Genomic DNA, 15,752 nt, shown 5'->3' on the forward strand with positions numbered 1-15,752 from the left:
TCTGCTGTCTCCACTCTGATGTCTGCACTCTGAGCTACGCTGAGCAGACTGGACTGTGTCTCCACTCTGCTGTCTGCACTCTGAGCTACGCTGAGCGGACTGGACTGTGTCTCCACTCTGCTGTCTCCACTCTGAGCTACGCTGAGCAGACTGGACTGTGTCTCCACTCTGATGTCTCCACTCTGAGCTACGCTGAGCAGACTGGACTGTGTCTCCACTCTGATGTCTGCACTCTGAGCTACGCTGAGCAGACTGGACTGTGTCTCCACTCTGCTGTCTCCACTCTGCTGTCTGCACTCTGAGCTACGCTGAGCAGACTGGACTGTGTCTCCACTCTGCTGTCTGCACTCTGAGCTACGCTGAGCAGACTGGACTGTGTCTCCACTCTGCTGTCTGCACTCTGAGCTACGCTGAGCGGACTGGACTGTGTCTCCACTCTGATGTCTGCACTCTGAGCTACGCTGAGCAGACTGGACTGTGTCTCCACTCTGCTGTCTGCACTCTGAGCTACGCTGAGCGGACTGGACTGTGTCTCCACTCTACTGTCTGCACTCTGAGCTACGCTGAGCAGACTGGACTGTGTCTCCACTCTGCTGTCTCCACTCTGCTGTCTGCACTCTGAGCTACGCTGAGCAGACTGGACTGTGTCTCCACTCTGCTGTCTGCACTCTGAGCTACGCTGAGCAGAAAGTAGAAAGTACTCTTTATGCAGAATGTCTCATTTCAAGTTTTCAAATATAAAAATATGGCCGAGCTATGATGATGATGATGCGACGCAATGTGAGCTTGTAGATCGGCTATTGGCCGAGCTATGACGCGACACATTGTGAGCTTGTAGATCGGCTATTGGCCGAGCTATGATGCGACGCATTGTGAGCTGCTTGTAGATCGGCTATTTTCAAATGGCCAAAAAAATTATATAAGGCAGAAGTGGGTGATGTATGTTGTGTAATATTTATGAAAATCTACAAAGTAACCAAAGCTGTCAAATAACTGTAGTGTAGTAAAAGTACAATATTTGGATCTGAGATGTAGTGGAGTGGAGTAAGAAGTAAAAGTACTGGAAATTGGAAATATATATGCTCAAGTAAAGTACAAATACCTCATAACTGTACTTACTGTAAGTAACGTACTTAAGTAAATGTATAGTTACTTTCCACCACTGCCGTCATACTTATATTCAACTACAAATAGCAGATCTACAAGCTTGTCGATCTGCTATTTTCATACAACATACTGTATAACAGTATGTTTTCATACTGTACATACAACAGTAGAATCAAAGGAAGCAGACTTACCAAGATAACAGCTTTTGCTTGCTTTTGTAATTTATTTGATGGCGTGTTTAGTATAAGGAAACCTCTGCCAGTCAGTCAGTCTCGGCTGTTCCGCATGATTCTCCGCAGTGGGTTGAGCAATTTGATGTGAACGTGCACACGGGCATTGACCATTAGCATGATATGCAGACCCGTTTTTCACTTTCCCAAAAATGTAAATTTTTGTGTAAACACCGGAGATTCAGAGTTTGGGCAGTATCTGTTGTCATGGTTACATCCCTGCAGGCTATGGCCGCTGCCTAAACTTGGCTTTTACACACACACACACACACACACACACACACACACACAGCCAGAGAACAGCAGGAGGACAGACAGAAAGGACTGTTTTGTGAGCGGGAGGGCGCTTTCGATATCATCTCCATAACACTAACATAGCAGATCAGTGTTGTGCAATGATCATATCCTGGGGCCTGGTTCACCATTGAGTATTGGTGATTTATTTATCTCCGATCCAGTCTTGTTTTTAGCAGCAAATTTAGATTTTAGTTTTAGTCATAGTCTCTTGAATAGTTTTCATTTCGTTTTAGTCACCTGGAATGTTTTAGTATTAGTCTAGTTTTAGTCGACTAAATATACGATTTTAGACGCCTAAATCTACAGTTGATTTAGTCGACTAAAATGTATTCTGGCGGGTCTTGATGCTGTCGTAATGACATGAATGAATGCGATGCATTGTGAGCTTGTAGATCGGCTATTTTCAGCATGCAAACCAAGTGTAAAATGACTTATACTGGATCTCTTGTCCACTAGTGACTTATACTGGATCTCTTGTCCACTAGTCCCTTCCTAACATTTTAGTTTTTATTTGTTGACGAAATTGTCAGTACTCTTAGTTTTAGCACATCATAGCTTAGTTTTCATTTAGTTTAGTTTAGTGGAAAAAGTTAGTCGACGGACATTTTTCGACTTAGTTTTAGTCGACGAAATCAACACTGCTCCGATCAGCATGAATCGGTTTCGTGAAAGCATAGTTATCTTGTCAGTTAACCCTGGATATGTTTATCCATGACTCGGTTTCCTGAAAAAGCCACAAAATGCCACATAAGTGACTATGGTAATGTAGCTGTGAAGTTAGCCTGGTTCCAGACAGATTTAAAGGAACTACAACATGCATTTTTGTTTTTTGTTTTAATGTTTATTAATATCATATTGTTTATGTCCCTCAAACGTTTTTCTGAAGCAGTTTTAGCTGCAGTAGGCCTACCATAATGTCCTGAGGTGGTGGGGGCACTGATATGCAAATTATTTAATATTTGAGTCATTATAATACTGATGCTAGATAAACCCAGGCTTGTTTCCATTCCGTGCCAGCTTGGAAAATCAACAATGGCGGAATGCAAGTAGAAATGCAAATTTGGAACTGAAGACTGAAGAGTGGGAGGAATTATACAAAGTAGGGTGATACAGATGACATCACGCGTACGACCAAATCAGTTGAGCTGTTCCCGAGAGAAACTTCCATAAAAGCCCTTATAAGATGAGAAGGCCTGCATTGTTCAAAATTGCGTATTTGTGGGGATAGAAAACACTGTAAGCACGAAAAACAAATTTGAAAACTTGCATTTCACGTTGTAGGACCTTTAACTAATCCTATTGCACTGTTCATTAGGCAGTCAATCTGATCACATTCTTAGGTGTTTATGTTGCCTTATCTTTATTAGCCTGCATTAAAACATCATATACTGTAGGTACACATTGCAAGGACTACTTAAACCCTATATCCGTCATTATGAATCAAAATTAATGAAAATATATCTTGGCTGCACAACCTCATCATGACAGCTTGTAGATGGGCTATTTTCCGAAGTATTCCCAAAAGTGCTATTAAGCATTGTGACCATTATAATCTTTTATGCAAATAATTTGTGAAGTTGGACTATGTTGACCATTATGTTACCACTTATGGGTGATCAGTTTTTGCTATAGGACTAGGCCTATTTGTGGGATATACTGTATAGAACGGCATGCCACAATCACTGGAGATTACCCACAGGAATATCTTTAAACCATTATACGAGGGAGATTTTATTTTTTCTACCAGTGAGCTCCTGTCAGATCGTTTCAGGACTATGGACTATCCTGAGGAGTTATTGGATTACCTTTGTTCGTTTGGATTGATTTGCGAAAATGTGGAGAAGCAAATGGATGCGTCCGTGTAGGCTACAGTAACTAAACTGCAGGGCTTGGTCTTCAGAGCTTGGTTGTTTGTCTCACCCACTCTGGGATGTAAACTAGTTGAGAATCCCCACCTCACTCACAATCGGGCTGCGTTGAAGTGAAGTGAGTAAACGCTTTCATCTCTCAGCACTGAAGTGCTTTGAAACAACCCCAAAATGACACTGTCACTGGACGCCTCTTATCGCAATGGGCAGCTGTCAGGTGTGTGTGTGGGGTGGGTGTGTGTGTGTGTGTGTGTGGGTGTGTGCGTGCTAAGCTCTATTGTACTCTCTCAGAATTAAATGAACACAGTGTGTGTAGCTGTAGCCCAGTGGTATTCAATTGGCGGCCCGTGCGGAGCGCCCCCTTGTGGCCCTTGGGGGAAAAAAATGAAAGTTACAGGTATGGTGTGTGTGATATGAAGTGTGAGATTACCATAATGACAGTAATCCTTAAAGGACCACTTCACCACTTTTCAACCTATCTTCATATAATAGGTCCTCACATTTGGTTCCATTTGTACACTCTCAGAGTTATAGACCCATAAGGGTCCATTTGGTTCCAAACCATCATTTCCCTGGGGACCCCCTGGAACTGCCTCAAGGTCCCCTGTGTGTGTGTGTGTGTGTGTGTGTGTGTGTGTGTGTGTGTGTGTGTGTGTGTGTGTGTGTGTGTGTGTCAAATAGGTCTAGGCCTTCATCTTCTAAGTAGCATATATATAGACATATTATCCTGCTCATTACTGTACGGAAATATACAAATCTAATTGAATACTTAAGCCTGTAGATTATCACATCTTTCATTTAGGCAGAGTTTAATCACCGATGTAAAGCAGCAGTAAGTGTAGAAACAGCAACTGAGGCGGAACGTAATTCTCTCCCCTTATTCTCCAGTGCCGTAATAAGGTGGATAGAGTTGGAAGCATGTGACCCACTGATTATACGATGATCATATGAAATATTATAATATAATATAATAATATACATATTACATTAAACATTGCAACACATGAGGGGGAATAAGGTGTGAACTACATATGGATAATTGTGCCACCTCACCTAAACTTAGCTTAGGCTTTAAGCAATTTAAGCTATAACTAGGCTAAGTTTGTTGTTAGTGTGAGGTGGTGCAACTGACTCCCATGGGGAACCACATTCAACTAAGTGGTTAATGAATGGCACTGCAACGTACTGTGTACAGCTGTACTGTACACCATCTCACACAGTCAGATACACGGTAGAACTAGAACCCTGCTAGTGCAGTCTGCTTCCTTTTACAAGATATCGTTGCTGTCGCGCGGACACCTCATAAATATCTCCATTCGCATTTAAAATTTTAGTTTTTTTGTGAATCATAGCGGAACCTTGCGCAAAAGTAGTGAAAATAGCAGATCTACAAGCATTGTGTAGCTATTTTCACTACTTTGAAATGTTTCTAAAATAATAAAAAGAAGGGCTTTGGACATACAAGGTTTACTTTCCACCCAGCAGCGATGATATTCAGACAGATACTGTACGTTACAGTTAGATGATTCTAGGCCTCTGTAAGTAGAGCAACAACGCTAGCTGGGGTTAGGGGTTTAGTTTCCTCACAGGAATTACCTTTATTAAAAATGTATCCGGCCTCCAGTGCCTTTGATAATGTTATGCTGACGTGAGTAAAGCGATGTATCACCCGTCATGCGGGATTGCGGGTTGTTCGCTGCAGCACTAGGGACTGTACAGTAAATGAACGTCTTCATCTCATATTCAGTCTGAACATATCCAATAATTCAACATTTTCCCGTTGAACTTATTTCATTGCATTCATGCAAGAGAGTGAAGTGTAGTAAATGTTCTTCAAGTGACAGTTTTATCTCGAGTCACACAGTTCTTTTCCACACTGCTTCATCTTCTCTGTTCTGGAAGGGAAGTAAAAAAAAAAAAAAAAAAAGTGCACTATTACTTGCTGTGACTTGGCATTGGAACTATGTAGTTTAGGTCTAATCTAGTCTGAATTTATATTCTACAACAATGTGCACTGCACTAATCCAAGTCTTTTCCGGGCCATGAAAAACATGGTGGGGGAACGAGGCTGAGGCTATAGAATCCGGTTTGTTGTTGTTGTTTCTTTGAGCAGACAGTTCACATATGGCCTCTCTGGCTCCTCTGTTCCAGATGGGAAGTACCATGTACAACACAGGAAAGCATGTGTCTCTGAGGCCAGACAAAGCCCACCTGGTAAACATCTCTGGCGGTCCCCTGGGTTACAGCTACAGACTGGAGGAGGTCAGACTGCACTTTGGCAGCGAAGACGCCCATGGCTCAGAGCACCTGCTCAATGGCCAGGGCTTTCCCGGAGAGGTGAGTGATAATGGAAAGATAGACAGACTGTTGCTTACTGACAGACTCCCGCGCTTTAGAATAATATGCCTCCTCAGGGATTTCCTACTGAGGTGAGAGTGGCAGGCTGACAGAGACAGATAGGCAGAGTGATACAGTACACTATGGAGGATAGCATTTGCGAGTAACTTCACCCCAGAAAACATGTTTTCTCCCCGACAATGCATTCATTAAGATTGGCAAACATACAGCAGATCACATCTAGCTTCATATGGCAAATTACACTTGATGAATGAACAACGGGAATTAATTATAAGTCTTTGCTTGCCTGTCATCTCTCTCTTATTTCTGTCATACCTGCTACTACTCATCTATCAGTCGGAATGTGTCTGTCTGTGTATCCGTCCTCCGCGTGCCCTTTGGTCCAGCCTGCCCATCGGTCTTGCTCGTATGCATCCGTCCGCTCTAGAGCAGCAGCCATTTTATTGGTCAAAGCAATGTGTTTATCGACGCATATTCGTAAGTAAAACCATCTCAAAGATTGATAGACCAGCAGGCGGTGAGACAGGCAGGCGGTGAGACAGGCAGGCGGTGAGGCAGGCAGACAGACAGACACACAGACAGACAGACACACAGACAGACAGACAAGTATTACCTCTGGATCATTGTTTACTATCCTGTCTGCTAATCAATCATCCTTTATCTAATAGATATTAGATATCATATCTAATAGACTCATGGGATAAGTTTGGTTTCAACCTCAAACACATGGGTAAATAGATGCGCACTATATGCACACACACACACACACACACACACACACACACACACACACACGTTTCAGCCTCATTATGCATATTAGTGAAGCACTAATATGATAATTGCTGTGGGCCTGATGCTGCCTGACAGACAGCTTCATTATGATTAATTACTGCATTATTGTTCACTGGAGATTTGTAGCACTCATACTAGGTGAGTACACAGACTACACACAACACACACACACAACACACACACACACACACACAGAGAGAGACGTGCACACACTTCTCGTCTATAGGCCCTAGGGACAGACACATACTCTTTCACCAACACATCCACACCCATTAGATGAATGCATACACACACACACACACACACACACACACACACACACACGACGCGCAGTCACAATTAAGTTGTAACCTTATCAAAGTCTTCCTGCCATTGAGCAGATAATTAGAAGCCAGGGTGTTCCCTGATTCCAGGCAGACGGAGTACACACACGGTGTGTTTATCATCAGAACCCACTGGTAAACAACACAATCTGTCCCACAGAGACATTGAAGAAAGTGGAGAAGTAGTGTGGACTCTGGAGAGACCACTGATCCACACTCCTCCTCTCTATGCATGGTTACCGTCCCGACCGCATTGCTAATTGATAGCTCCTTCTGTCTCTTTCACAGTCTCTCTCTCTCTCCCTCTCCCTCTCTCTCTCTCTCTCTCTCGCTCTCGCTCTCTCTCCTCGTATTCTTCCAACTCTCTTCCAACCTCTTTTCTTTCCCCCAGCCGTCACACTCTCTCTCCTAACTTCTCCCAATTCCTGTTCATCCTCGCTGTCTCTATACTTTCATTATCCCTGACGTTCTGTCACCTTCTGTCCCAATTTCCCCCAATCCTCGCTGTCACTTTACTTCCCAAATCGCTCTGTCAATCTCTCTCTCTCTCTATCTCTCTATCTCATGCTATATCTATCTCACTATTAAATCTCACTTACCAAAAGAAAAGAGAGGAAAAAACAGCGCCCTCTGCTGTTTGTTGTTTCCTTTGAATTTGCCTCTTAGGGCTCTGCCCAATAAAATAACAGGATAACAGGATGTTGGCCCGTTTGGTTCGCCCTCAGCTCTCCTCTTCCGGTGGGGCGCCTATGTTTTCATTCCCACAAACAACAATGTATACACGTTCTGAATGCCTCTACCCAGATTAATCTCACTTTAATGCTCTCCTCGTCTCTTTTTCCTTTTTCTGAAACTAAGGTCCAGTTGATCCATTACAACCAGGATCTATATGCCAACTACACTGAGGCAGCTAGGAGCCCTCATGGAATCGCAGTGGTGTCTATCTTCATTAAGGTCTGTACACGCACACCTGAACAAGTCATTACTGTGCCATCCAATGATAATCAGTTCATAATACGCTAAAATACATGGACATTATCAGATGGGCTTCGGTTGCATCGGCAGCATCACTCCCAATCTTCCGCCATAGTCTGAAAACCCACCTTTTTAGACTCCATCATGGCCCATAGCACTTACCCCACCCCCTTAGATAGCATTTCTGTAGACTTAGATAGCATTTGATACAGACTTATAGCATGTTATGTAGACAGCATAAGTGCATTGTATGTAGTCATAGCACGTCATAGTACATATGTATAGCATAGTAGTATAGATGTATAGTTTATATGTATAGTTTCATTATATAGATATTCCACTGTTACTTTCTTAGCTTACGCATGTGTCATGATAAATGTTTTTATGTGATGTATTCCCATGCTTTTTTGTTCTTGCTTAATGTAAATCGCTCTGGATTAAGAGCGTCTGCTAAATGCCTAAATTGTAAATTGCATGATGTGACAATGACAATGAGAAATGGGCAATTATTTCTTTATCACAAGAAAATAGCATTTCATCAGCACTTTAACCCATTTATACCGGGAAAGCATCTGTGTCATTTTAGATTTTAGCGCTACCGGACCGGTATTAAAAACTCCTGATTTAGAATCGGCCTTAGGTTTTAATGGCTTAATTTAATGAATAGATTAACATTTCTGTCAATGAGCAACTGCCCTGACGAACAAAGTGGTAGTCCTCCTGGGATTTCCCATCCTTTTATCATTTATCATCATCACAAGTGTAGTGATTTAGTTATATAACCCATTATGTTCATTTATTACAGTCACTATGTCCCCATACGGTGTCTTTATTAACCAAACAAAAGAAAATGAGTTGAGAGAGAAAAAGATATATAAAGACACAAATGTAAATGTATACAGTAGGTGGCTGCCTGAGATCTAGGATGAGAGCATTGTTAGGGTGGATCTGCATGAGCAATGCAAATTAAGCTCTGGTGGACATCCTCAAGGGCCTGCCTATACACACTACAGTATGAGACAATAGCACTCAAATCAAATGTTGCAGTGGTAGGAGAGCTTGTACCTCCGCAAGTACAGCATGCACAATGCACATACAGCCACAGTCAGACAAGGCACCGTTACTGAAGTGTAACCTGCCGGGTTACGCTGTACTGTACAGTACAACAGGAGGTCCATACATTTCTTTGGGATGAGGTGTGCCACGCACTTTTCACCAGCCACAAGAGGCATGCACTCGTCCCATCCCAACAACCTGGGGGGCCCATGAGTGCAGTGCTGTCACTAAAGGCGGGGAACTGGAGAAGAGTGGTGGTTGATATACAGCTGCTCCTTATATACCAATAGGAAAGGTTCCTGTTCCGGACCAACGATGTGCCTGGCCTCTAGCCTGCAAGGCTCCGCTACGGGTATACAGTGTTCCGCTACAACAGTGTTTTTCCACCAGTCGTCCGGGGACCACCAGTGGTCCTTGATGTCTACACAAGTCTACACAATTAGAGAATGTAGAATAATTATTTTGATCAACGTTTGCCTGTTATCTCTCCTAATGGTACCACATCAATACAGGATGGAATTGTGGACAAAAATATTCTTTCATTTTTGTTCTGAGAGGCTAAATCTCATCACATGGTGGTCCGTGGCTCAAATGCAGACTAAATAATGGGCCTTGATGTGAAAAGGGTTGAAAACCACGGTGCTACAAGATTCTGCACTTTTAATTTTAAATAAAAGTATACACAGGCATGAAGAAATTGAATGCATGTGATCATGGATGCACAATCTGGGAACCCATCGGCAAAATAATTAAGTAACGAGGAGCTGAAAGTTGGGACATTAAGCCACTTTCAGGACAGCTGGCCCAGTGCCTCGAAAGGGGAGGACTTTGATGTGAGCCATCAAGCGGCCGTCTCCAGGGCAAGCTTTTGAAGACGATCCTGTGAACATTTTGAATGAGATGAGATGAGATGAGATGAGAAAGGAGTCTTCGCATTGCATCCGAGCACCTGAGCCTGGGCTGGGCTGGACTACTTCGCACAACTGTGAGAGATGGCTGTTTAAATGCGCTAGGTTGGATTGCTGAGGTGGAACCCACCACCTACAGTACCACCTACAGTACCACCTACAGTACCATCAGCAGTTCTTGCCACACAACTTGCCGCACACAAGCCGTGCTGCTCATACGCTGTAGTTGACGGTGCCCTTGATTGACCCCCTGACCCAGAGGTCCTGCTCTAACCCAGGGGTGCCCACACTTTTTTGACTCGAGAGCTACTTTTAAGATAAACATGATCCACCCACCCAAAAAAAAACGCTTTGTCCGCGGCGTAACCGTCTTTAAATAAATACTAAAAGAAAATCCTATGGGAGAAATGCATTGCATTTCATTTCCTGGGCCACTCGTCGTTCTGAAAGGGGGAGGGACTGCGACGCTCTATACAGGCGCCTCTCCAGCACAGAAGAGGTCTGGATGGAGCCCTTCCACATCGTCAGACCCTCGCCCGGGGACAACAGAGCCTCCAAGAGCTAGGGAAGTGAATGAGACTCCCTCCTACTCACCTCTGGGAGTTTACACAGAGACACAAAGCCATCGCGTGTGGCTGTTTGTGTCGCATCCCAGGCTGTTTAGTTGGCTGAGGAGTGATTTTCCAGAATACCTCAGGGCACGTCTGTGTCTGTTATGTTTTATTGTGCTTATTATTTCGTTAGTCTGTGCAAGGGAATGTGTTTATTGTGTTCCATTTTTTTATACGGTTCCTTTGTTATCTGTAGGTTCCTCATTAAACTGAGTTGGTTGTAGACACGTTTATGTGTTTTTACAATATTTTAAGTTTGGTTTCCATGCATATAGCATAGCCCAGGCTATGAACAATAAGTAGAAACTATTAAAATAACTGTTCTATCAAATGGAAAACTGGCCACCACGCAAAAACATTGGCAAGTCGCTGTAGTTAGTCACATTTCTGTAATGTTGTGTTGAGCTTACCTACCTACATGCACGTAGAATACAGCACAAATATAATGAACTGTAATAAAAATGAGCTGTGATTACCCATCCTGCTATGGAACATTAACATCTCCCATTTTAGCTGGCCTAGTTGTATTTCTTATTTAAATGTAATGTGAATCATGTTACTCTACACACAAACAGTAATATTGTTAAAGTAATATTACGTTAAAAGGGAAGTAACTAGTAACTAATTACATTTTGAAAGTAACTTGACCAACACTGCCCCCCTAGGCAAGTAAAAGCTGATACTGTTAAAATGCAGTTTTGTGGTCCAAGCTAGGTGAGAGGGAGCGTGTATAGATATGTGTGAGTCACACAATAGTCTGTTTATCTATGGCAACTACTGACTGTACTGTGCCCACTATGCCAACCCCTAAGCGTTTGCATTTAACCTCAAATGATGTTCTTAATGAGCATTTTCTCCAAATTATAGTGCTTTTATTTTGTAGATTAATATGATTTTAGTGCATCTTACACATGTGTTTTCCTGTCTGCAACCATACATGAATTAGTCACTTTCAATCTCCCATTCCTATTTTTTGCAATATTGCTTACAGTAAGTGGTTACTTTTTTCCACTTTTTTTTCTGGCTATACAATATGGCCTCGTACTGTGTGTGTGTGTGTGTGTGTGTGTGTGTGTGTGTGTGTAATATAAATATATATGAGACACGTGTGTAATATAAATATTTAACACCCTCCTCCTCCTCACCCTCCATCCATCAGCTCTCAGAAAACTCCAACGCGTTCCTGAACCGCATGCTTAACAGAGACACCATCACCAGAATCAACTACAAACGTAAGACACACGCACGCTTGCACACACGCACGCACGCACACACACACGCACACACACACACACACACACACACACACACACACACACACACACACACACACACACACACACACACACACACACACACACACATCAAGCCCACATCCTCAGTGCTGGAGGGAGGGGGAAAGTAAGGCACCTCTCTGCAGTCAGCCCCTGCAGGCTGACCACGTGGCCTAATGGATAAGGCGTCTGACTTCGGATCAGAAGATTGAGGGTTCGAGTCCCTTCGTGGTTGTGCTTTTTTAAGAGGACCTCACAACCCACATGGTCGTGAATCTAATCTAATTCCTATAGGAAATCAATCCCCCTTTCCTGCTGGAGTGTCGAATCAATCCCCCTCTCCCTGCTGGAGTGTCCTTCAACGTGTTGGCTGCATCCCTCTGGACTCTCGCTCTCCTTGTTGCACTCAGTGTGTAGTGCACTGTCCTCAGTGGTTCACAAACGTTTTAGCTCCAGACCCAAAAGAGACTCAAACATGAGTCTCACAGGACGGCTCACTGCAGTAGCCGATATACAAGCTCACAGCTGTGTGAGCTGATATATCTGCTATTATGTCTCGTTTGACGTTTCTTTATTTATTCGTGGGATATTAGATTGCTTTCATTTTATTTATTAAATACTTGCTGGAATTGTTTTTATTTGATGAAATATTGTGATTTTTATTAATAACTTAATTAATAAATAATTTATATTGTTTAATTTCGTTTTTAAATGTAGGACATGAAAAAAGGGGATATTTGCTTGCTACCCATAAAAACCAGTCCGCGACCTCCTGTCCGGTCGTAGGTACTGCAGCTGGAGTGGAACTGGGCCTAAATCATGAACAGGCCAAACACAACAGCGGCGGTGATCGTTCATGTCTTGCACACGCACAAAAATTAAATAAATCATCTCACGACTAAAAAGACGTGCCAGGCCAAGGTCTAACCTGCCATTTGTGAAACTGTATGAAAGGGGTGCCCCGCACTAAAGCCCTGTCTCCTAAACAATTTTTAGATATTAGATTAGATTTTTTTAATTATGATGTTTTGGTATTATCGTTCTAAACCTACTGCTGTTCCTACTGTTCTCATACAGACAACCAGTTGAAGAAATTGGAGATTGAGGCTTTAACCTTTGCTTTAATTAACTAAAACACTGACTACGGTAATAAACTTTAGTATTGTTCATTGGACCACTTCAAATACTATTCAATCATAAAAGAACTGATAACCGAAAACTGCAGATCTACAACCTTGCAACGTGCCGTGGTGCGACACGCTGTGAGCTTGTAGATATGCTATGCTTGGTTTTTTTGTGACAATACAGTAGAAGAACTTTAATCCTTGCATAAAGTATGTCTATAAAAATGTCCTGTGGCCTGCCAGTTATTTGAACCCCGGGTCTCTCACACGACACGTGAAATTTCTTCCACTCCTCCGTGACGGAATCCCTGCTCAGCCGAGTAAGATATTGTACTACTGTACTTGTGAACCAGCAGGTGCCTATAAGCTTGCACACATACTTATAAGAGGTTCTGTAAGAAGGTTGTCACACATACAGTATGTGGCATGTAATAATTAGGGGTGTAACATATACATTTTTACAGCGATGCGGTACGTATCACGATACATTGGTTCATTCTTGGCAATACAATTCAATGATTTAAAATCTATACGCTAACTATTTAGTAGAGAATTTTAATCTGTGTGAAACCCCTTTTTTAAGGGAAACATTTATTATGGATGTACAGTAAAGTATACACAACGATTCTCTGGCAAAATATTGATCCATAGAAGTGTAGCAATATGGAATGGAAAAGTAATTAAACGCCTTTCTTTTTTCTTCTTAAAATGGCTAAATAATCAATTACAGGTATCTGCATTGAAAAACGATACGATACAGTCAAGCGATACCATATGTTGCTTTTTACATATATATACTTCGATTCTTGAAATTAAATTTGATTTTCGATGCAGATACTATATCGATACTACACACCTAATAAAAATGCCGCAAGACATGAGAATATGAGAATAGCGTCAATGACAATGAAAATAAACCGGGGCGAATGGGTGACGCTGTCCAGACGCTGTTCAAACACAACCGTCTGCAGTGGAGCACCCTTCATTGATCAACAGTTTTCATGACCAGGATTTCTTTCCAAATAAAGGCGCTGGAGTGCCCAGCAGATGAGGCAGAATTAACTCTGAAAAGCCCTACCTTCCATTTCCCCCCAAAACCGGGAGGTATAATGTTCCATATACTACCTCGCGCTGTCATGTGTTAATATTCCAAACGAGATGCTTGGTTAAGTAGATTCAGAGATGATAGCAAGGTTTGTCGGGCCGTAAACAAGGAAGTGAATGCTGCGTGCATGCGCAAAACATGTCCGGGAGCTCAGTGGCCGTACAGTACCATTTTTATGGTTTTATACCATTAAAAAGCCCTAAAGACGTCCCCAGACGTCCTCGGCCTCCTACGGGTGTAATTATAAAGTCTTGGTCAATTTTTTTTGTTAAAATGGAAACATTCCCTGCGTTGGCGATGACGTGACGCTGACGGACGCTGCAGTGGAGCTTCGTCAAGTAGAAGCTCGCCAACTGCCAACTGAAAAGAATTAAGATTCCAATCCTGTGCTATATGTCTATGAAGTAGGCCATGGAAATTATGCACTCATCAGAATTATGTCCGCTGATGCACCATAATGAGGGAATCTGCACGGGACTGGGGCGTGCACATAGTGTTGTACATTCAGATTCTGTGCATGCTGTACCGTATATGTGCTTTTCTCTCTTTTTTGTGCATCATCTTTTAGTATGAAAGCTGTGCAGCTTTTTTTGGGCCCCAGGGTTGGGAGGGCAAGGATACCACCTCCCACCACTGCCGTTTGCTCCTGACATTGTATTAACATACAGTACTCTACTACATGATAAAGATTGGTTAATGTTTTATTCATTGCATCTTCCAGCTTTAAATCAACAGTAAGTGGGATAACAGATGCAGCACTATAGTTAATAAGGGAATAGCCCAGGTACCTCGTCCTGCTTTGGTTTCTCTGTAATTGTACAGAGGCTATGGTGTTTAAATGCAGCTCATAGAATACTTGGAGCACCCGGAGGGAACACCGGAACACAAACGGTAGCAGTTGCTCATTATGACAAGTTAATGTAAAATAATGAAATGTACCGAGCACATACAGTAGAACCCGCAAACAATGAATACAGTTCCTGTTGACAGCACAGCGCACACACTAATCCCCAGTCTCTCTCTAGATAAAGCATTTTATATTGATAGGTCTGACCATGGCAACAGGAATATGTATAACAAATAACAATAGGCTGATAAATAATGTATTGATTATTGCTGCTAGCTAGCAAGCTTAAAAACAGATCACATACAATCTCCATATAATATCCTTCACTTGAATGTTCTTTCTTTGCCTCTCATTCTGTCTCTTTCTCGCTTGCCTTCTCTGGATCTCACTTCAGACAAATTGTTGCCAATAAATTATGCATGTATTCTTATTATTTCCAAACTTACACAGACACACTCACAAACACACTTCCTCTGACTACGCATTTCTAGGCCACATTTAATGGGCGTGCGCTCGCCCACACACACACACACACACACACACACACACACACACACACACCTCCTTACTGACTCCTCAGATGATGCATTTCTCTTGATGGCTTTGAGCACAAAGCACCTGCATCCTGACTCCCCTCACTGCATCACCTACTGTACACGCACATGTCGCACACACACACACACACACACACACACACACACGCACACACACACACACACACACACACACCACACACTGCACGCACACACACACATAGCTCATAGGTCTGCTAATTTGTGAATATTTCGGCTAAATCTTTGAATATATTTTTTAAAGCAAACATGTTTCGATTAAATCTTCGCTTCTGGGGGTCCCTTGGTACAACATTTGTTTTTTG

The 15,752-nt window shown here is 42.6% G+C and overlaps 1 protein-coding gene across 1 annotated transcript in view; it reads left to right on the forward strand.

The window, feature by feature from the left end:
* The window catches only part of LOC308324743 (carbonic anhydrase-related protein 10-like), a 101,158-nt gene that overhangs the window by 74,034 nt on the left and 11,372 nt on the right, over positions 1 to 15,752 (forward strand). The window contains exons 4-6 of the mRNA XM_080776991.1: positions 5,654 to 5,839; positions 7,834 to 7,929; positions 11,685 to 11,757. Of these exons, the coding sequence (XP_080633117.1) occupies positions 5,654 to 5,839; positions 7,834 to 7,929; positions 11,685 to 11,757 (355 nt within the window). The remainder of the gene's footprint in view (positions 1 to 5,653; positions 5,840 to 7,833; positions 7,930 to 11,684; positions 11,758 to 15,752) is intronic.

Source organism: Protomyctophum bolini, assembly GCF_963924005.1.
Source record: "Protomyctophum bolini genome assembly, chromosome: 11".
Lineage (NCBI taxonomy): Eukaryota > Metazoa > Chordata > Actinopteri > Myctophiformes > Myctophidae > Protomyctophum > Protomyctophum bolini.